Genomic DNA, 24,036 nt, shown 5'->3' on the forward strand with positions numbered 1-24,036 from the left:
TTGAGTTATGCGATCACAGAGTGACTTTAATGGGAATTGCATCAGGCCTTCTTCTTCTGGTCAACGGGGCGTGACTGCTGACATCATACCGAATGACCGTCGGCTTCCTGCGGTTAATCAGGGCGGAGCCAGTTATCAGCATGACGGCAGCATTCACGCCCCATAATGAGTGCAGAGCGGAAGAGAAGTCGATGCTCTGTGGAGGTGGCGTTACTGGAAGCCGCTGAATCTCTGGCAAGTGATCTGTGACCACTCTGTACCAGGAGACATCGACGCCGGGCACAACAGGCAGGTAGTTAGTGTTTTGGAACATAGGAAAACAAAAAAAAATATAGTCCAGAATAACCGTTGTAAGGTTTTTACAAGTTAAATAAAAACTCCTATCACAGATACTGATGATGACTAGACAGCTCCTGGCACACAATTACATTGAAGGAGATGACAGTCCATAATTTGGAAGGGATATTAATCTCCGTGTCCCCCCCCCTCCACCCACCAGCAAGCAGAGGTGCTATCAGCTGTCCTGATGGGATTGATGGAGGAATAAAATGTAGTGATGACATCTGGGAAACAAGATGGAGGCTAAAGAGGGAGACGAGTCTGAGTTGCAGGGAAGGGAGGACACCGAATATAAGTGCAGAGCGTGATAGACAATATATCGGGGGGGGGGGGGGGGGATATTTGATTTAAAAAAAACTAGCTGGACTGTTTTTTTTAACCCCTTAAACTATAAATCACTGGTTGAGTCTTCGTGAAAGGATCGCGGCACCGCCGGTGATGGCTGTGTTATACAGCCGACACCGCCTCCACCAGCACCGATTAGCGATAGTGCCACACAATCGCGGAGTGCCAATGTGTTACCATAGCAGCCCCCGGTTAGTCATGTGTCTACACTAAATATATTCAGCTTTCTTTTACACGTTCAAACTTTGTTTTTGGCTGGGGAAATTCATTGCCCGCAGAAGTAAAAGATGAATGGAGGGTTGTGCTCTGGGCACTTGTGTCCAAGATGCATTTTTTTTTTTTTAAAGTGTCTGTCCACTGTGACAATACGTGCAGATTTCCCGAATAGTTCTTTTCCATCTGTGACACTAAGAACACGTGACCTGCACCGCCAGCTCCAGAGGCAAAAGAAACCAGGCGCATGCGCAATTAACGCTCGGCTGCGGCTGTGATCCGAGTATGCGCAGGGGCTCCGAAGCCTGTGGCGAGCGCATGCGCGGAATGTTCGCGAAAGTTCCCGAGTGTTGCCGGCGGTTTCCGGAAGCGGGAGGGTGAGTGACGGAGTGCTGTGTCCCCGGCTGAGAGCGTCAGTCCTCCCGCTCCTCGTCATCATGTCCACACTGTGCTACAACCGGGGCTGCGGACAGCGCTACGACGCCGAGACCAACACGGAAGGTGAGCGCTTCTGCTGGGGGGGGGGGCATCCTGGACCAGTGACGTCATTACATCGTGATTACAGTTGCCATGGAGACCCAGCCTTAAAGGGGTGTTCCATACTCACTTTTTATTACCTCTCCATAGGATAAAAAGTAAATGCCTGACCCTGGGGGTCCGACCAATGTCCAGAATGGGGGTCCTGTGTCTCCTGATGGGGTGGTCACATGTGCACGCGCCGCTGCTCCAGTACAGAGCCCAGTCCATGCTGTCAGTGCCGTAGACAATGATGGGAGTGATTGTGCTCCATTCCCATAGAAGCCCTCCATGCTCCTGAGGCCAGATCCCTCCCCACCCCCAGACCGCATCTAATATACATTGGTAGATGCACTGGGCACAGTGATTGGCTGCAGCGCTGTGACCATCAGCGATCACTAGCAGAGCCACTGGGCTCACTGTACAGTAGAATGTGAGAGTTGGAAGGGACCTCCAGGGTCATCGTGTCTATCCCCGCCTCAGTGCAGGAGTCACTAAATCATCTCAGACGTCTGTCCAGCCTCTGTATGAAGACTTCCATTGAAGGAGAACTCACCACCTCTCGTGGCAGCCTGCTCCACTCATTGATCACCCGTCTAACCTCTAATCTGTATCTTCTCCCATTCAGTTTAATTCCATTACTTCTCGTGTTCCCATGTGCGAATAATGGTGATCCTTCTACACTGTGACAGCCCTTCAGATATTTGTAGACAGCTACTAAGTCCTTTCTTCTCCTCCTGTTTTTCCAAGTTAGGCTAGGTTCACATTGCGTCAAGTACATGGCGTCAAACGGATGCGTTAAACGCATGTACAGAAACGGAGCAAAAATATGTGAAATTCGTCGTCACGGTAACGCTAGCGTTAACGCATGTGATCGCGTTTTTTCATTTTGATGTCCGTTTACGAAGTATCCGTTTGTCTGCGTTTGTCACTGTCAATAAAGTTGTTCTTTTTTTTTTGTTGGTAAATATTGGATAGAATATTTCTATTTTATATTTACCACTGGCAGTTGTGGCGACGACAGACGGCTAGGGACCTTTTTTCTTTTTTTGTCCTCCTTGTGCCACAACCTATTGTGTATGTAAAATGTAAAAAAAAATATTTTAACATTAAATAATGTTAACATTCATTCTACGGCAAAACACTCTGTCACGTGCAGGAGACTTTGTGTGAGTGGGATATTTTAATGGCCGAAGTCACATTTCCTGTCACATGACCACATGTGACCACCTTCAAAAGCTATTAAAACGTGTGGTTCTATTTGGAAATTTTTCATGATTTGCGTCTGACTGCGTTTGCCATAGCCTTCTATGGCAGAATGAACGCTTCCGTTAGTAGTGCGTTAGCTTGGCCGGACCCGAAAACGCTGCAAGCCGCGTTGAAGGTCCGTCAGAAAAAAAACGTTATGTGACAAACGCATACCAATTTAGGGATGCGTCACGATGCGTCAGACAATGCAAGTCTATGGGCGCGTTAGTATGTGCGTTACATTGCGTTTTTACTACTTAAAAACGAGTCCGTTAGACGGACACACCTAGCGCAATGTGAACCCAGCCTTAAACATTCCCAGATCCTGGTAGGACATTGCCGTCCGCTCACCGTCCTGGTCGCTCTTCTCTGAACTTGCTCTAGTTTGTTGATGTCTTTTTTTTTAATAATGTGCCCAGTACTAGACACAGGATCCTAGATGAGGTCTGACCAAGGAGGAGTAGAGGGGCATAATGACTTCACGTGATCTAGACTCTATTATTCTCTTAATACATCCTAGAACTGTGTTTGCTTTTTTGTTGCTGCTGTATCACACTGTTGACTACTGTGTAGTCTGTGATCTATTAGTATACCCAAGTCTATTTCACACGTGCTGTTGCTTAGTTCTATTCCTCCCATTCTGTAGATGTGATTTTTATTTTTCTTGCCAAGATATAGAATCTTGCATTTCTCCCTGTTAAATACCATTCTATCTGTCGCTGTCCATTATTCAAGGTTATCTAGATCCTTCTGAATCCTTTCTCTGCCTTCTCTAGTGTTAGCTATCCCTCCTTGCTTTGCAGCGTCTGCAAACTTGATTAGCTTACCTTCAGTTCCCTAAGGCTGGGTTCCCATTGCGTTATGGGACCGCGTTAAACGGACAGCGTTGCACGGCGAAATTAATGCCGTGTAACGCGGCCGTTAACGCGCCCATTCACACTAATGGGAACGCGCTTCACTAGCGCGTGCCATGTTCGGCACGCGCTAGCGACGCGCCGGGGATTCCTGGCGCGCCGCGGACGCTGCTTGCAGCGTCCGAGGCGCGCCCGCGGTCCGTTCCCTGCTCTCGCAGATCGGGGATCTGCGAGAGCGGGGACGTTACCGCGACCCCGACCGCAGCCCCATAGAAAACATTGCGATAGCGCAATCCGCTAGCGCTAAACGGATTGCACTAACGCAATGTGACCCTAGCCTTAGGTTATGTGCACACGTTGCGGATTAGGCTTAGGAATTTCTGGTGCGGATTCTGCCTCTCCTGGCAGAAAACGCACCTGCGGATTTGTCACGTTTTTTGTGCGGTTCCGCAGCGTTTTTTATGCGTTTTTGCTGCGGGTTTCTTGCGGATTTTTACCCCTGTGGTTTTCTATAATGGAATGGGTACAAAAATGCTGCAGATTCACAAAAAAGAAGTGACATGCTACTTCTTTTAAACCGCAGCGTTTCCGCTCAGCATTTTTTTCTCATTGATTTACATTGTACTGTAAATCAATTGCAGATCTGCAGCGTTTCTGCACTTCAAAAAACGCTGCAGATCCGCAGAGAATCCGCAACGTGTGCACATAGCCTTATCTAGATAATTTATAAAAATGTTGAACAATACATGACCCAGGACAGACGCTTGTAGTCCTTGTCAATCCAAAACTTGGTCATTTTTTCAATAAGGATAGTATGAGATACTTTATCAAATGCTTTGCTGTAGTTGAGATATACTATATTACCGCATTTCCCTGATCCACCCAGTCAGTGATTCCATCATAGAAGGAAATTAGATTAGTCCTGCATGACTTGTTTGCTACAAACCCAAATTGGCTCTGGTAAACAAAAAAAAGGGCACTGTTGAGATTTTATATCGGAACCTCCTGGATACAAGACAGGTCTTTTAACACACTAATCCACAGGAACATAATGGTAGATGGCAGGAGCGTCTGAGCTCAGTGTTAAGGTACCTTCACACTAAACGACGCTGCAGCGATCCAGACAACGATCCGGATCGCTGCAGCGTCGCTGTTTGGTCGCTGGAGAGCTGTCACACAGACCGCTCTCCAGCGACCAACGATGCCGGTAACCAGGGTAAACATCGGGTTACTAAGTGCAGGGCCGCGCTTAGTAACCCGATGTTTACCCTGGTTACCATCCTAAAAGTAAAAAAAACAAACGCTTCATACTTACCTTCCGCTGTCTGTCCTCGGCGCTGTGCTTCTCTACTGGATGTGAGCACAGCGGCCGGAAAGCACAGCGGTGACGTCACCGCTCTGCTTTCCGGCCACTGTGCTCACAGTGAGTGCAGGAAAGCACAGCGCCAGAGGACAGACAGCGGAAGGTAAGTATGTAGTGTTTGTTTTTTTTACTTTTAGGATGGTAACCAGGGTAAACATCGGGTTACTAAGCGCGGCCCTGCGCTTAGTAACCCGATGTTTACCCTGGTTACCAGCGAAGACATCGCTGAATCGGCGTCACACACGCCGATTCAGCGATGTCAGCGGGAGATCCAGCGACCAAATAAAGTTCTGGCTTTCTAGCCCCGACCAACGACATCACAGCAGGATCCTGATCGCTGCTGCCTGTCAAACTGAACGATATCGCTAGCCAGGACGCTGCAACGTCACAGATCGCTAGCGATATCGTTTAGTGTGAAGGTACCTTTAGGCTGCATCGGTGACATCATATCAAGCCCGCTGCAGACAATCACCTAAACATGAAACAGTTGCAGAGGCTCAGTGCTGGACCCTTGGGGAGGGGAGAGTATGAGCTCAGTTTGGCTTTTCTTTGTGTCTCTGAATCTTTGGGGGTGCGTGGAGGTAGGGGTAAACTTTGTAATGAGATCCCCTTTTAGTGTAGTGGCATGCTCATGTGTAACCGCTGCTACTCCACTTCACGCTACTTTCTCTGTGATTCAGTCAGTTTTCGGAGGTTTCTTGCTGGTCCTCTCCATCTTATTCATTTGCACCAAAACCGGTGATTCCGATTCACGGTTGCTTTTGTTCCTAACTGGACAGATGGAAATCTATGAAGCTTAAAGGGATAGTCCTTATGGAGTCCGCTTGGTCAGATACATGCACAACTGTAGCTGCGGGAGGTCATTTTGTAAAGCTCTGACAGTGCTCCTCCTCATCATCGTCGTCGTCATGCAAAAGGAGCGGATTGTGCAATGGCTGTGTCTTGGTATCTGCTCCTCGCACTTGAAACCAGGGCTGTGGAGTCGGTAAGCCAAACCTAGGCTCCGACGACTCAATTTCTATGACTCTTGACTCCACGACTCTGACTCCATAGCCTGCTTGAGACTGTGTTGTGAAACACAACAAACCTTCTTGTGGTGGCACATATGGATGAGCCATCCTGGAGGAGCTGTGCTACCTCAATGTGCTACAGGCACCGCCTCGTCTTACTGGTAGTGATAAGGGCGTGAGCAAAATGCAAAACTAGAGAAGAATCAGTCAGGAAGGATAAAGACAGGGGAAGTGACTGGTGCGACCACCCATCTGTGTAGCGAACAGGGTGCAAGCATTGCAGCCCCTTCAATCTCAGGACTGATCAAGCTTCCAGTGATCGGAACCCCAGAGTTTATTAATACGTTTGTGCCAAGTTTGAAGGTCCTCTCTGCATTTTCTTAGTTGTTGAGGGTCCCGCAACCGATCCTGAGAATAGGGCCCACCTAAATGCAGTGGCATGTGAGCCTGCGCGCCTCCACCTCACTCATTGCCCATGAGACTATAGCCGAGGGTTGTGCTCGCCTTTCTCTAGTAGGCCCACAGACTACATACAACTGTGGTGTGTGCTCCATATGCAGAGCCCCCAGGGATTGTGTGTCCTGTTCACCTCCACAGCCTCTCCTTCAATACAATGATGCTTGATTACATTTTGATTGTATCTATATAATAATGGGGTTTGTTCTCGTTTTGCAGGTTCGTGCACCTACCATCCGGGGGTCCCGGTCTTTCACGACGCTCTGAAGGTAGCAGCGATGCTTATGTTACGTCTTTGCTCCTGGTACATTATAGTGTTGTAACTTGTCTCTCCTTTCTTGTGTGCAGGGCTGGTCGTGCTGTAAGAGGCGGACGACAGACTTTTCTGATTTCCTCAGTATTGCGGTACGTGTCTTCATCTAATAATATAATAGACATAAACTCGGGTCCCCACTGGTTCCCCCCGAATAAAGGGATACACCTTTCACCCATCTTATCCAGCTAAAGTATCGTGTATAGGATTGCTATAGAAAATCCAAGATTCCGAGACACCTGAGAAAATAGGGATAAAACGTAACCATTCGGAAACTTGGGACCCACCATGAGAATCACTCTTGGACCCGTGTATAGAATCGCTGTAAAATCACGTTCACTGTCATTCTACCGTTTAATTTTGATGCAGGGCTGTACAAAGGGTTTACACAGCAACGAGAAGCCCCCAGAACCGGTGAAGCCCGAAGTGAAGACGTCGGAAAAGAAGGAGTTGATCGAACTAAAGCCGAAGTTCAACGAACACATCATCCAAGCTCCAAAGCCTATAGAATGTATAAAGAGACCTAGGTGGGTGCAGGGGACGGGTGTCAGGTCCTGGCGCCTAGCGGTGACCTTTAACTATCTGAGCCCCTCACTGGTTCTGTGTAAGATGTACTGAAGAACGCACCCACCACCATTAAGACCAATAATAGCAGATATAGGCTCATTGGGAGAGAGAATAGGAGCACGGGTAGACCACCATCTACACCCTTTGGTTACAGACTCGCTCAGTTTAATCAGAGACATCAAATTTGTGGCTGATGTCTTTGATGAATACGAGTGGAAAAAGGGTTTGAACTAGTTGTCTTGTGATGTGGTGGGTCTTTATCCCTCAATTCCACACAATATAGCCATCTCCTGCCTATCAGGTCATCTAGATACATTTTGGTCGTATGATACCGCAACTGAGGATTTCTTACTGTCTGCCATCAACTTCCTTCTGAAACCTAATCATTTTAGGTTGATGGGCGTTATTTCTTTTACAAAATATGGGAGCCAAATTCTCCCCAGTTCTATCAAACCTTGTGATGTCAAGATGGGAGGAAATGTATTTCTATAATGATAATAACCCACACAGCAAACACAGTCTGGTACGGAAGGTACATTGACGACCTCTTCGTATGGTGGGGGGGGAGGGTACCCAATTGGAAGCTATAGATTTCATAAAACATCAATTTCAATAATTTTAATCTCAAATTAACTTTTTTTTTTTTATTCACATAGTGTTAATTTTTTAGATTTGAAGTTGATGGCAGACAGTGAAAAACATAAGGTGCATATTGTTCCCTTCAGAAATACATCTAGTAATACTGTACACCACATATTAAATACAATATTCCATATGGTGAGCAGAACAGGATTAAACGCAGTTGCTCAGATCATGACATTTTTCAATTATAAAAAATATATTCCAATATTAAACCAAGATTACAAACTTAAAACATGTACTAAATAACAACCCTACTTTAGGGTCCCTACTGTCACCCAGTCTATTTTGCAGTAATCAGTCCTAAGTGCTGCATAGCCTGTCATCATGTATTCAAAAGCAATAAATATCAATCCCTACATAATTCTACTGTTCACCATACACATGATTTCATAAATTGTAATGACACATTTGTTATTTATCTCATAGAATGCGTTTCCTGTTCAGTATATGGGATGTGCCACATTTCCCCTTAAAATAAGAATCAGGCGGCACATTTCTGATGCTGCTAATCCCCAGGCTTTATCTTCTTCTGCGGAATCCAAACATTTTGCATATGTTCATATGTCTTAAATCTATGGCATAGAAAAGGTACAGTGGGGGAAATAATTATTTGATCCCTTGCTGCTTTTGTAATTTTGCCCACTGACAAAGACATGAACAGTCTATAATATTAAGGGCAGGTTAATTTTAACAATGAGAGATAGAATATCAAAAGTAAAATCCAGAAAATCACATTGTATAAATTATATAAATGTACGGTATATACTTGAGTATAAGCCGAGATTTTCAGCCCATTTTTTTAGGCTGAAAGTGCCCCTCTCGGCTTATACTCGAGTCATTGTCCCTGGGGGGGTCGGCGGGGGAGCGGGAGCAATGGCTGTGACATACTCGCCTGCTCCTGGCGCGGTCCCTGTGTCTCCGAGCACCGGCAGCTTCTTCCAGTGTTGAGCGGTCACATGGTACTGCTCTTTACACTAATGAATATGGACCCCACTCCCCTACTATAGGGGTAGAGCCGCATATTCATTACTGTAATGAGCGGTAACGGTGACCGCTCAATGCTGGAAGAAGCTGTCAGCGCCCGGAGACCGGAGATGCAGAGACCGCACCAGGAGCAGGTGAGCATAATGAGGAGGGGCAACACTGCGCGATATTCACCTTTCCTCAATCCGGCGCCACTCCGTCTTCCACATCCTCTGCAGTTACGCTCAGGTCAGAGGGCGCAGTGACGTGGTTAGTCCGCGCCCTCTGCCTGAATGTTAGTGCAGATGATGCGGAAGACACAGCGGCGCCGGAACAAGGACCGGTGAGTATTGCAAGTGCCAGGGGCCTGAGCAATGAAAGGCGAGTGTAATATATATATATGTATATGTATATATATATATATATATATATATATATATATATATATATATATATATATATATATATATATATATATATATATATATATAAAATATTTTTTTTTTTTTTCTTTTTTAATTACAGCAACAGCATATGGGGCAAATATATTTATGGAGCATTTTATGGGGCCATATTCAACGTTTGTGCAGCATTATATTGGGCAAATGTGTCTATGGAGCATCTTATGGGGCCATTATTAACCTTTATGCAGGATTATATGGGGCATATTTTAATATGGAGCATCTTATGGGGCCCATCAAACTTTATGGAGTATTATATGGGGCTCCTGATTCAATATGGATATTCAAAAACACTTAAACTACTGATGTCTCAATTAATTTTACTTTTATTGGTATCTATTTTTACTTTTGACATTTACCGGTAGCTGCTGCATTTCCCACCCTAGGCTTATACTCGAGTCATTAAGCTTTCCCAGTTTTTCTGTGGCAAAATTAGGGGGGTCGGCTTATACTCGAGTATATACGATATTTGCATTTTGCAGTGAGAAATAAGTATTTGATTCCCTGCCAACCATTAGGGGTTCTGGCTCCTACAGACCAGTTAGACGCTCCTAATCAACTTGTTACCTGCATTATAGACGGCTTTCTTACATAGTCACCTTTATAAAAGACTCCTGTCCACAGACTCAATTAGGCTACGTTCACATTTGCGTCTTTGGGCACAGCGTCGTCGACGGATACCGACGCATGCGTCATGCTCCCCTATCTTTAAAATGGGGGGTGCATGGACATGCGCCGGTATGCGTTGTCATGCGTTGTATGACACATGCGTTATTTTGGCGCACCAGACAGGGCGCGGACGACGCTACAGGTTGCATTTTTGATGCGTCACATTTCCGAAAAAAAACACATGCAACGCACTTACGTCGTAAATGCGCCAAAAAAACACATTAGTGTCTATGAAAAACAACGCATAGGGCGCAGGTGCCTGCGTTGAGCCTCGTTTTTTTTACGCATGCGCCTTTTGAGTAAAATGCAAGTGATGTATTTTTTGGGGGGCGTTTTTGATCTTCAATTGTATAGGACAATGCATGCGTCAAACGCTGTGTTGTGTATGCGTTTGACATGCGTTGTGTGTTGCTTCGACGACGCTGCGCCCAAAGACGCAAATGTGAACGTAGCCTTAATCAGTCAGACTCTAACCTCTACAACATGGGCAAGACCAAAGAGCTTTATAATGATGTCAGGAACAAGATCATAGACCTGCACAAAGATGGAATGGGCTACAAAACCATAAGTAAAGTGAGAAGGAGACAATTGCTGGGGCAATGGTAAGAAAATGGAAGAAATACAAAATGATTGTTAATCAACATCGATCTGGGGCAAAGTCTCACCTTGTGGGGCATCCTTGATCATGAGGAAGGTGAGAGATCAGACTACAACTACACGGGCGGAACTTGTTAATGATCTCAAGGCAGCTGGGACCACAGTCACCAAGAAAACCATTGGTAACACATTACACCGTAAAGGTTTAAAATCCTGCAGTGCCCGCAAGGTCCCCCAGGCTTTAGAAGGCACATGTGCAGGCTCATCTGAAGTTTGCCAATGAACACCTGGATGATTCTGTGAGTGATTGGAGAAGGTGCTGTGGTCAGATGAGACAAAAATTTAGCTCTTTAGCATTAACTCAACTCGCGGTGTTTGGAGGAAGAGAAATGCTGTCTATGACCCGAAGAACACCATCCCCACTGTTAAGCATGGAGGGGGAAACATTATGTTTTGGGGGCGTTTCTTTGCTAAGAGCACAGGACTACTTCACTGCATCAATGGGAGAATGGATGGAGCCATGTACCGTAAAATCCTGAGTGACAACCTCTTTCCCTCAGACAGGACATTAAAAATGGGTCGTGGCTGGGTCTTCCAGCAAGACAATGATCCAAAACATACAGCCAAGGCGACTGCAAGGCGACAAAGGAGTGGCTCAAAAAGAAGCACATTAAGGTCATGGAGTGGCCTAGCCAGTCTCCAGACCTTAATCCCATAGTAAACTTATGGAGGCAGTTGAGGCTCTGAGTTGCCAAGCGACAGCCTCAAAATCATAATGATTTAGAGATGATCTGCAAAGAGGAGTGGACCAAAATTTCTCCTGACATGTGCGCAGACCTCATCATCAACTGCAAAAATCGTCTGACTGCTGTGCTTGCCAACAAGGGTTTTACCACCAAAGTATTACCGTATTTTTCCGACTATAAGACGCACTTTTTCCCCCCAAAAATTGTGAGGAAAATAGGGGGTGCGTCTTATAGTTGGAACGTAGGCTTACCGGCATTGTGGCGGCGACAGAGGTGCGGGCATGATGTGGCGCGGTGACCGGTATGGCGTGAGCAGGGTCCTGTCCACATTTGAGGTGAATCCGTGGCCCGGTATTGAAGGAGAGAAGCAGAGCTGGGTGAGTTACGGTTTTCCCGGTGGTGGCGGCCATCTTCCTGAGGCCGCGCGTGCGCAGATTGAGTTTTCTGCTTCCTCGCACTTCAGGAAAATGGGCGCGGGAGGCCGCGCGTGCGCAGATGGAGATCGCGGCGGCCATTTTCCTGAAGCCGAGTTCGCAGATTGAGATCTCGGCTTCAGGAAAATGGCCGCCGCGATCTCCATCTGCGCACGTGCGGCCTCCCGCGCCCATTTTCCTGAAGCCCTGGGAAGCAGAGTACTGAATCTGCGCACGCGCGGCCTCAGAAAGATGGCCGCCGCCACCGGGAAAACCGTAACTCACCCAGCTCTGCTGCTCTCCTTCAATACCAGGCTGCGGATTCACCTCAAATGTGGACGGGACCCTGCTCACGCCATACCGGTCACCGCGCCACATCATCCCTGCACCTCTGTCGCCGCCACAATGCCGGTATGCCCGCCGCCACCGGGGAAACCGTGACTCACCCAGCTCTGCTGCTCTCCTTCAATACTGCCGTGGCGTTACCTCAAATGTGGAAGGGACCCTGGCTGCCGCCACCTGAGGATGTGACCGCACATCTGCCGCCGCCACAGGACTGCCGCAACCTCCCCGTGGACACCAGGCCATGGCGTCGCCCACCTAAGCAGGATGGGACCCTGCTCAGGTGCACACCGTTCCGCCCACTGCACCTCAGCATCACCTCACCTCTGCCACCACCATGCCTCCTGTGACCCTGCTCTGCCACTGCCTGCCCTCAGGTAAGAGATCTTAAATTCGGACAATAAGACGGACCCCCATCTTATAAAAAAATCTTTTTTTCTGCAATTTTCACCCCAAATTTGGGGTGCGTCTTATGGTACGGTGCGTCTTATAGTCCGAAAAATACGGGTAAGTCTTGTTTGCCAGTGGGATCAAATACTTATTTCTCACTGCAAAATGGAAATACATTTATATAATTTATACAATGTGATTTTATTGTTCATACATATAGGTGTTTTTTTGACTGTATATGTTCCTTTTGGTTTCTATGCAGCTGTCTCTTTATTAGCTCCCAGGATATTCTCCTGATTTGATGACCTGGAGCAGTTTGCTTGGGAGACTATATAAATGTCTTCAGTCTTCCTATGATTAACCCTAACGCTGCCCTGTGTGTACGATGCTGCTGTGTGCAATGTTCTATTGGGTGGAGCATTACTGGTGATGTTGTTATTTTAAATGTCTCATTAATAGCTTTATTTTCCTACAAAGTCACCGTCCCTCATAATAAATAAACCCGCACCGCCCCTTCTCCTTCCCGTTTTAGCGCGGACGAGCCCTTGACACGGTTACAGCTGAAGGTATCGGCGTCTTTGAAACAAGCGCTGGATAAGTTGAAAGTTTCTACCGAACTTGACCCGACGGCAGCAGGTAATTATTCTCACAATTACAGGGAACCTGGCCGGAGTTTTCTGCTCTCATTCAATGTGCTGGAGAATGGGGGCAAAAAATCCAAGTGTGGTCAAAGTACAAAAAAAATAAATAAATAAAGCCCTACAGGTTTTATTATTTGTGATGGTGAAAAAACTTGTGAAATTTGGGTTTGTTTTTGCAGCCTGAGTTGTCTCCATTTCTAAAATTTTGGAAAACATTGGTTGGTCCTTTCAATTGCTTTTGTATTTTTTTTTTTGATCAATAATTTTATGTTTTGATCAGATTTTTTTTATACACAAATCCCTATATTCAATATGTTTTCTTTTATATTTTTTTTTAAATTTTTAATTTCTTTATCTTTTGAAGGTAAAATTTGAATTATTTAATTCCCGCTGTATATTTTGCTTCCCCTTAACTCCCACGTTGTATCATATACAGCAGTATATTATGAAATGTCGGTGTCCTGTAGAGCTCGCCCTATTTTGTTCGCTCAGACTGGCCGTACGACACGGATGATTTATCAGGTGGCTCTCAGAGCAATGTTATCCTACGGGGCAGTGCAGATCTCCGGTACAGCATGCTGCGAGTGCATCCGGCTTACACGCACCCATACATGTCTGTGGGTGCGTGTGAAACAGTGGACTGCACTTGGATGTCATCCAATTGCAGTCCGATTTACGCAGACACAGAGAAAGGAGAAATTAAAGTGGTTTTCACATTTCCAAGATCCCAACCCAATATGTAGTAGTTATAATAATAGCAAATACTTCCAATTAAAAATGTAGTATAGTACTTCTGATAAGCTATGCCGCATACCCCATGTACGGGGCATTGCAGTAGCTTAGGTATCCAAGGTGTCAACCACTCATATAGTAACAGTTAATGGTTACAGGCGTGGAAGCTACTGCTAGTGACATAGATTATCAGAAGAACTATGCTGCATTTCCAATTTGAGTTATTTCCTAATATTATTATTACATCTATTATATATTGGGATGGGATCTAAGTTTTCCATCTTCTCCGCATCTGTGATACGATTCTTTCATGCAAGAGAGTTTGATCCTAGTGACTTGAGCATAATTTGCTCCCCGCATGAGAAAATCGCCGGATCTGTGAGCGAGTCCTGTGTCAGATCACAACGGTCCCCTGGCTGCCGCACAATCATTTCTTCAGGGGGCTGATGGGAGCCGGTAACCGGCATTTGCATGGTTAAACGGCAGCAATTGGAGTAAGCTCTGGTCGCTGCTGATGCCTTTTAAGAAAATGCCGCCTTTGAGCACTAAGTACAGCTTTGGTGTGATTGTAAATATATATATATATATATATATATATATATATATATTTATATATATATATATATATTTTTTTTCCCATGTGTGGGGCTTGGGTATAAGAGCGAGGTTGGGAATTTATTTAGGTAAATTATTTGCAGAAAAAAATGTAATGTATGTAGGAAAAAAGGCTGCAAAAAGCACAGTGTGAACAGTCCCTCCTGTGGTGTTACCCAGCTTTTTCTTTGCTTTTTCTTTGCTTTTTCCCCCCCCCCCCCCCCCCTATGACTTTGAGACATCTTCCTGGCTAAAATCTATGGGGAGAATTTAACTTTGTAAAACTAGGCAGATTTGGCATTCAGCAGCTTGGGAAAGCAGCTTGGGAAAGCTGGGTGACCGTGGGTCATGCCGTGGGTGCCCCGCCGTAATAGCTTCCTCCGGACCCCAGCGCTGCCCTTTTGTTGCATTATTTGCTCTTTATGATCAGTATATGCATCGGCAGAGCTCATTGCACAGACATGGCAGATACCGATCTGCACCAATAACCCGGCACAGGCCAAATGGGAAGGTATGGGCGCCGTTCTGTAACTAGACGGAGCCTGTGTGACCGGTTTCTGCTGGCGGTCTTCATTGTATTTCCCCAATGGGAAGATGGATCTAAGGGGTAACGTATCTCCTTCTGGAGAGTGCCAAGCCTGGCATGTCAGAGCGAGGAGACTTTTATGCCTTGCATGCGCCTCTGGGAAATTAAGTATGCAAATTGTCTCTTGAGAGAGGAAAAGGACTAGAGCTCTAGTGCTGCCACCTATTGTAAGCAGCGATCCTAAAAATCAATATCCATCCTTTAACGAGCCTTGTCACATAACTTAAGGTACCGTTACACTAAACGACTTACCTATGATCACGACCAGCGATGCGACCTGGCCGTGATCGTTGGTAAGTCGTTGTGTGGTCGCTGGGGAGCTGTCACACAGACAGCTCTCTTCAGCGACCAACGATCAGGGGAAAGACTCCGGCATTGTTGAAACTGTCTTCAACGATGCCGAAGTCCCCGGGTAACCAGGGTAAACATCGGGTTACTAAGTGCAGGGCCGCGCTTAGTAACCCGATGTTTACCCTGGTTACCATTGTAAAAGTAAAAAACAAACAAACAAAAAAAAAAAACAGTACATAATCACATTCCGATGTCTGTCACGTCCCCCGGCGTCAGCTTCCCGCACTGACTGTGTCAGGGCCGGCCGTAAAGCAGAGCACAGTGGTGACATCACTGCTGTGCTCTGCTTTACGGCCGGCCGGCGCTCACAGTCAGTGCGGGAAGCTGACTGCGGGTGACGTGACAGACATCAGAATGTGACTATGTAGTGTTTTTTTTTTGTTGTTGTTGTTTTTTTACTTTTACAATAGTAACCAGGGTACATATCGGGTTACTAAGCGCGGCCCTGCGCTTAGTAACCCGATATTTACCCTGGTTACCAGTGAACACATCGCTGGATCGGCGTCACGCACGCCGCTCCAGCGATGACAGCGGGTGATCAGCGACCAAAAAAAGGTCCTGATCATTCCCCAACGATCTCCCAGCAGGGGCCTGATCGTTGGTCGCTGTCACACATAACGAGATCGTTAGCGGGATCGTTGCTACGTCGCAAAAAGCGTGACGTTGCAACGATATCATTAACGAAATCGTTATGTGTGAAGGTACCTTTAGGATAAAAGCCAAACCTTAAAGGGCCACTGTCACCCCCTCCAGCCGTTATAAACTAAAAGAGCCACCTTGTGCAGCAGTAATGCTGCATTCTAACAAGGTGGCTGTTTTAGTTTTAGGTTCAAGTATACCCCAAATAAAGCGTTTTTATACTTGGCCACAATTCCTGTCTCTAGCCAGGGAGGCGGGTCCTCACTCCCCAGCTCTAACCGCTCCTCTGCCGTCACTCCAATCTTCCTGCGCTTTCGGCCCCGCACTGTGCATAATGCATAACACAGTGCGGGGTGGGGATTCCAAAGGTGGCTGGCCGCAATGCCCGCGCAGGCGCAGTCTGCAAGCCTGGCTGGGACGTCAGACGGCCAGAGCTTACTGCGTCTGCGCAGCACAGCAATACACTGTGCAGGCGCCGGTTTTGAAACGTACACAGCGCTGAGGGGGCGGCGCCGAACGCGCAGGAAGATGTGAGTGACGGCAGAGGAGCGGTTTTGGCTTTTATCCTAAGGCTCATTAAGGAAAATGATGTGGACGTTTCAGATTCCTACTTCCTATAGGAGGCGCAAGAGTTCTAGTCTTCTGTGGAGACCATTTGTATATCCGACAGGAGGAGCAAACACTTGTGAATAGAGCCTGGGGGACCCTCATCACCCGCAGATTCGTCCCTCCGGCCCCTCATGGACATACCCTACAAACACCCTGTGATCCTCTCTGTAAGGGGCCGATGCCGGGACACCGACCTTGATAACGACTCGTCTATAAAAAGCAACAGGATCTGAGAAAAGGAAAACTAAATTCTTTCCAAGCTCTCGGCTGTTCCCTGCATTGACGTGATCTGAAGCGACCATAGCGGGAGCCGCTGACAGATCCTCACACAACACCGGCTCCTCTCATTAACGCAGAGGTGACTCCTCCATGCGATAGCATTAACCCCTTCTCTGCTGCTTCCATTTCCTAAGGAGGGGCAACATTGAATAAAAAACAGTGATTCTGGCCATTTTCCAGGAAGGCTTGTCATTTCTGTTCTGTGGAGTCAGGGCCAGCAAATAAGTGAGTGGCACAGAGGATATTTCAGGAAGAGTTTACAGCAGGCTCACTATCATCAGAGGCCGTATTATGTAGACACAGCTGGTAACACAGGATCCACTATCCCCTGCTCATTATGACTTTTACACACACTCATTAGGAGCTTCAATACAGGAGGGTCCGAGTCTGATCATTGCGGCTCATGCACATGGGGCTTTCCGGAAACATGACCTAGGGCCCCGATTCATTAGGAGTTGGGCGATGTTCACACCCGTCTTGATGAGGGGGCCTGTTGGAGTCACACTCACGGTTCATGAGAGATACACACGCCATTGACTGAATTGGGGGCATCTGACATGTCAAGGAAAATAGCAAAAATTGGAATCCGGCTCAACAGGACTAGATTTTCCTTTTCTTTTTCTTTTTCAAAAGAAAATATGGTGCATACAAAAGAAAACTTTACATGGTCGACATGATCCAGTCGACGCGTTTCGACTGCACTAGGCAGTCTTACTCATGAGTCATGAAAATTAAAAAGAAAAGGAAAATCCAGTCCTGTCCGGATTCCAATTTTTTCTATTTTCCTTGATGTGGTTCCAGAGCGAGGCCAGTGTCTGAGCTCCAGGTGGATGAGCATAGAACAACTGGGTGAGCTGGAATCAAGTTTCTATATCTGACACGTGACATGCACCTCACCATAAATCCTACTCCAGTCAGCGACTAGAGTAAGATCTCACACGTAAGGCATGAATTGGACGAGCTGTGGCATCACGCCCATTTTTACTGAGATCTGCCAGCCGACACCCGGCAACAATAGGAAAATTTTCCTATTGGTTCCTTTTGATCTCTGTGATCGAGTCTATCACAGTGATCAAAATAAAAAATAGTAAATCAAATCCCCCTTAGTGAGATAAGAATTATGGTTGGTGTTAGAATTGGGTTTTTTTCAAAAACAAAACAAATGATGATATGACGGCTAGTGTTGAGCACAAGTGCTCGGGTGTGCACGGAGTATCGCGGATCCCCGAGCACCCAATGCAAACTGGAGTATCAAGCGCTTGTGCTCAACACTAATGACGACCTATTCAATATGACGACCTAATGTTTTCAAATTCTGTTTGGTACCTGTGGGTTAAAAATGCTCATTATACCCCTGGATAAAATCCTTAAGGCGTCTGGTTTCCAAAATGGTGTCACTTGTGGGGGACTTTCACTCTTTAGGCACATCAGGGGCTCTCCGAAGGCGCAAATGGCGTCCGCTAATTATTCCTGCAAATTTTTAATTCAAAAAGTCAAGCGGCACTTTTATCCCTTCCAAGCTCTGCCATGCACCCAAACCGTAGATTTCCCCCTACAAATAAGATATCGGCCTATTCAGGAGAAATTGCACAACACATTTTGTGGGCCATTTTCTCTTGTTTACCCTTGTGAAAGTAAAAAAAAAAAAGTTGGTGTCTAAAGTAAATTTTTTTGTGGGAAAAAAACTCTACGGTAAAATAAATGCTGTCGTTCAAAAGCACAACTCGTCCTGCAAAAAAAAACCAAATTGGTTATGTGAGCATAAAAAAAAAAAAAAAAAAAGTTATAGCTCTCAGAAGTAGGGTAGGAAAAAAAAACTGAAAATCAATGATAAAATAAAAAGAAATATAATAAAAATTTGAGCGGCTTGGATGCCTCATATGAAGAGTGATCGGCCCTGACAAGTCACATGACACTTGTTAGTCCATGCCGCTAATTATGACCATTACCCCAAAGTGTCACTTTCCTTTATGACGGACATTGTTCCTGCTTTCTGGCGCTTTTTGCTCCTTTGTTCTCCCTTTTGGATATAACTAATAACAATAAACAGATGTAACAATTTTTTTTTTCTTTTTTCTTGTTCTGTAGATGAGGATACAGGAGAAATCAAAATCGGGACCTCCTGTAAAAACGGCGGCTGCACAGCGGTAAGAGCGGTTCACCTATCTGGCCAAGAGTGTCCCATGTGTGTGAATGTAGCACCTATTCACAAAGCACCATGACAATTAGGGGCATCCAACTTGTAAAAATGGCCGCCAACACTAAAATAAAATGATTCGCCTCTTCTCTTCCCCGGGGATACGGAGCTGATCCTCTTTTAGTTTCCGGTCTTTGTCTGACTGCTGAACCCTAATCCACCAGCAGGCTTTTGCTATGAAATCAGAGAGCAGCACAATGTTGGGGCAGAGACTCTGATTCCAGTGATGTGGCACTTACTAGGATGTGTTTTGCTGTTACAATACAATTAGTGTTTTATCAGCAGGAGATGATCACTTCAGGACTAGTTATCTGGTGCCTCCTGGTCCGAGCCTTCCCCATAGTGACTTTCAGCCAATCGATGGTGCATGCGCGGTTATTAAGATCTGCAGGTTTGAAAACTGTGATTCTATCACAAATACTGCACTCGACACATCACTGGAATCAGGATCTCTGCCCTTACATCAGGCATGAATTTGTACATGCGCATATATGTATTTTGTTTTGTTTTTTTTTGCCTTTGTGTATTTTATGACATGCTATATGGGGTGGGGGGAATTAAGGGGTTATCATTTAACCCCTTTCTGACATGGGACGTACTATCCCGTCGAGGTGGGGTGGGCCCCCATGACCATGGACGGGATAGTACGTCCAGCGCGATCGGCGGCGCTCACGGGGGGAGCGCCGCCGATCGCGGCCGGGTGTCAGCTGTTTATCGCAGCTGACATCCGGCACTATGTGCCAGGAGTGGTCACGGACCGCCCCCGGCACATTAACCCCTGGCACACCGCGATCAAAGATGATCGCGATGTGCCGGCGGTATAGGGAAGCTTCCCGCAGGGAGGGGGCTCCCTGCGGGCTTCCCTGAGCCCCCCGCAGCAACGCGATGTGATCGCGTTGCTGCGAGGGTCTCACCTCCCTCCCTGCTCCCTCCAGCCCCGGATCCAAGATGGTCGCGGATCCGGGTCCTGCAGGGAGGGAGGTGGCTTCACAGAGCCTGCTCAGAGCAGGCTCTGTGAAGGCTGCAGCGCTGCATGTCAGATCAGTGATGTGACAGAGTGCTGTGCAAACTGTCAGATCACTGATCTGTGATGTCCCCCCCTGGGACAATGTAAAAAAGTAAAAAAAAAAAATTTCAAAATGTGTAAAAAAAAATATTCCTAAATAATGAAAAAAAAAAATATATATATTATTCCCCTAAATACATTTCTTTATCTAATTAAAAAAAAACAATAAAAGTACACATATTTAGTATCGCCGCGTCCGTAACGGCCCGACCTATAAAACTGGCCCACTAGTTAACCCCTTCAGTAAACACCATAAGAAAAAAAAAAAAAAAACGCGGCAAAAAACAACGCTTTATTATCATACCGCCGAACAAAAAGTGGAATAACACGCGATCAAAAAGACAGATATAACTAACCATGGTACCGCTGAAAGCGTCATATTGTCCCGCAAAAAAAGAGCCGCCATACAGCATCATCAGCAAAAAAAAAAAAGTTATAGTCCTGAGAATAAAGCGATGCAAAAATAATTATTTTTCTATAAAATAGTTTTTATCGTATAAAAGCGCCAAAACATAAAAAAAATGATATAAATGAGATATCGCTGTAATCGTACTGACCCGAAGAATAAGACTGCTTTATCAATTTTACCAAACGCGGAACGGTATAAACGCCTCCCCCAAAAGAAATTCATGAATAGCTGGTTTTTGGTCATTCTGCCTCGCAAAAATCGGAATAAAAAGCGATCAAAAAATGTAACGTGCCCGAAAATGTTACCAATAAAAACGTCAACTCGTCCCGCAAAAAACAAGACCTCACATGACTCTGTGGACCAAAATATGGAAAAATTATAGCTCTCAAAATGTGGAAACGCAAAAAATATTTTTTGCAATAAAAAGCGTCTTTCAGTGTGTGACGGCTGCCAATCATAAAAATCCGCTAAAAAACCCGCTATAAAAGTAAATCAAACCCCCCTTCATCACCCCCTTAGTTAGGGAAAAATTAAAAAAATGTATTTATTTCCATTTTTCCATTAGGGTTAGGGTTTGGGCTAGGGTTTGGGCTACAGTTAGGGTTGGGGCTAAAGTTACGGTTAGGGTTTAGATTACATTTACGGTTGGGAATAGGGTTGGGATTAGGGTTAGGGGTGTGTCAGGGTTAGAGGTGTGGTTAGGGTTACTGTTGGGATTAGGGTTAGGGGTGTGTTTGGATTAGGGTTTCAGTTATAATTGGGGGGTTTCCACTGTTTTGGCACATCAGGGGCTCTCCAAACGCAACATGGCGTTCGATCTCAATTCCAGCCAATTCTGCGTTGAAAAAGTAAAACAGTGCTTCTTCCCTTCCGAGCTCTCCTGTGTGCCCAAACAGGGGTTTACCCCAACATATGGGGTATCAGCGTACTCAGGACAAATTGGACAACAACTTTTGGGGTCCAATTTCTCCTGTTACCCTTGGGAAAATACAAAACTGGGGGCTAAAAAATAATTTTTGTGGGAAAAAAAAAGATTTTTTATTTTCACGGCTCTGCGTTATAAACTGTAGTGAAACACTTGGGGGTTCAAAGTTCTCACAACACATCTAGATAAGTTCCATGGGGAGTCTAGTTTCCAATATGGGGTCACTTGTGGGGGGTTTCTACTGTTTAGGTACATTAGGGGCTCTGCAAACGCAATGTGACGCCTGCAGACCATTCCATCTAAGTCTGCATTCCAAATGGCACTCCTTCCCTTCCGAGCCCTCCCATGCGCCCAAACGGTGGTTCCCCCCAACATATGGGGTATCAGCGTACTCAGGACAAATTGGACAACAACTTTTGGGGTCAAATTTCTCCTCTTACCCTCGGGAAAATACAAAACTGGGGGCTAAAAAATAATTTTGGGGGGAAAGATTTTTTTTTTCAATTTTCACGGCTCTGCGTTACAAACTGTAGTGAAACACTTGGGGGTTCAAAGCTCTCACAACACATCTAGATGAGTTCCTTAGGGGGTCTAGTTTCCAAAATGGTGTCACTTGTGGGAGGTTTCTACTGTTTCGGGACATTAGGGGCTCTGCAAATGCAATGTGACACCTGCAGACCATTCCATCTAAGTCTGCAATCAAATGGCGCTCCTTCCCTTCCGAGCCCTCCCATGCGCCCAAACAGTGGTTCCCCCCACATATGGTGTATCATCGCACTCAGGACAAATTGGGCAACAAATTTTGGGGTCCAATTTCTCCTGTTACCCTCGGGAAAATACAAAACTGGGGGCTAAAAAAATTTATTTTTGTGGGAAAATTTTTTTGTTTTATTTTTACGGCTCTGCATTATAAACTTCTGTGAAGCACTTGGTGGGTCAAAGTGCTCACTACACCTCTAGATAAGTTCCTTAGGGGGTCTACTTTCCAAAATGGTGTCACTTGTGGGGGGTTTCAATGTTTAGGCACATCAGTGGCTCTCCAAACGCAACATGGCGTCCCATCTCAATTCCTGTCAATTTTGCATTGAAAAGTCAAACAGCGCTCCTTCCCTTCCGAGCTCTCCCATCCGCCCAAACAGTGGTTTACCCCCACATATGGGGTATCAGCGTACTCAGGACAAATTGTACAACAACTTTTGGGGTCCAATTTCTTCTCTTACCCTTGGGAAAATAAAAAATTGGGGGCGGAAAGTTAATTTTTGTGAAAAAATATTCTTTTTTATTTTCACGGTTCTACATTATAAACTTCTGTGAAGCACTTGGTGGGTCAAAGTGCTCACCACACATCTAGATAAGTTCCTTAAGGGGTCTACTTTCCAAAATGGTGTCACTTGTGGGGGGTTTCAATGTTTAGGCACATCAGGGGCTCTCCAAACGAAACATGGCGTCCCATCTCAATTCCAGTCAATTTTGCATTGAAAAGTCAAATGGCACTCCTTCGCTTCCGAGCTCTGCCATGCGCCCAAACAGTGGTTTACCCCCACATGTGGGGTATTGTCGTGCTCAGGACAAATTGTACAACAATGTTTGGGGTCTATTTTCTCCTGTTACCCTTGGTAAAATTAAACAAATTGGAGCTGAATTAAATTTTTTGTGAAAAAAAGTTAAATGTTCATTTTTATTTAAACATTCAAAAAATTCCTGTGAAGCACCAAAAGGGTTAATAAACTTCTTGAATATGGTTTTGAGCACCTTGAGGGGTGTAGTTTTTAGAATGGTGTCATACTTGGGTATTTTCTATCATATAGACCCCTCAAAATAACTTCAAATGAGATGTGGTCCCTAAAAAAAAATGGTGTTGTAGAAATGAGAAATTGCTGGTCAACTTTTAACCCTTATAACTCCCTAACAAAAAAAAATTTTGGTTCCAAAATTGTGCTGATGTAAAGTAGACATGTGGGAAATGTTACTTATTAAGTATTTTGTGTGACATATCTCTGTGATTTAATTGCATAAAAATTCAAAGTTGGAAAATTGCGAAATTTTCATAATTTTCGCCAAATTTCCGTTTTTTTCACAAATAAACGCAGGTACTATCAAAGAATTTTTACCATTGTCATGAAGTACAATATGTCATGAGAAAACAATGTCAGAATCACCGGGATCCGTTGAAGCGTTCCAGAGTTATAACCTCATAAAGGGACAGTGGTCAGAATTGTAAAAATTGGCCCGGTCATTAACGTGCAAACCACCCTTGGGGGTAAAGGGGTTAAGGGAACCTGTCACTTGATTGTTGCTGCCTGAACCACAATTGCAGCCGGGTATGTTTTAGTCTGAAACTCTGCGGCATTTCAGGCAAAAATTGTGGGTGGTCCGATGATGTCCCCGGCCGGCTGATTGACATCTCATATCTGTGCACATAGATCAGGGCAGCTCCCGGCCGGCTGATTGACAGCTCATGTCTGCGCACATAGATCAGGGCAGCTCCCGGCCGGCTGATTGACATCTCATATCTGTACACATAGATCAGGGCAGCTCCCGGCCGGCTGATTGACAGCACA

The 24,036-nt window shown here is 45.6% G+C and overlaps 1 protein-coding gene across 1 annotated transcript in view; it reads left to right on the top strand.

The window, feature by feature from the left end:
* Positions 1–1,249: 1,249 nt before the first annotated feature.
* CHORDC1 (cysteine and histidine rich domain containing 1) overlaps positions 1,250–24,036 on the top strand; it is a 50,323-nt gene continuing 27,536 nt past the window's right edge. Inside the window, exons 1-6 of the mRNA XM_069759243.1 lie at positions 1,250–1,398; positions 6,564–6,613; positions 6,693–6,749; positions 7,027–7,184; positions 12,980–13,083; positions 18,967–19,025. Coding sequence (XP_069615344.1) covers positions 1,335–1,398; positions 6,564–6,613; positions 6,693–6,749; positions 7,027–7,184; positions 12,980–13,083; positions 18,967–19,025 — 492 coding nt within the window. The 5' untranslated portion in view covers positions 1,250–1,334. The remainder of the gene's footprint in view (positions 1,399–6,563; positions 6,614–6,692; positions 6,750–7,026; positions 7,185–12,979; positions 13,084–18,966; positions 19,026–24,036) is intronic.

Source organism: Ranitomeya imitator, chromosome 3 (assembly GCF_032444005.1).
Source record: "Ranitomeya imitator isolate aRanImi1 chromosome 3, aRanImi1.pri, whole genome shotgun sequence".
Taxonomy (NCBI): domain Eukaryota; kingdom Metazoa; phylum Chordata; class Amphibia; order Anura; family Dendrobatidae; genus Ranitomeya; species Ranitomeya imitator.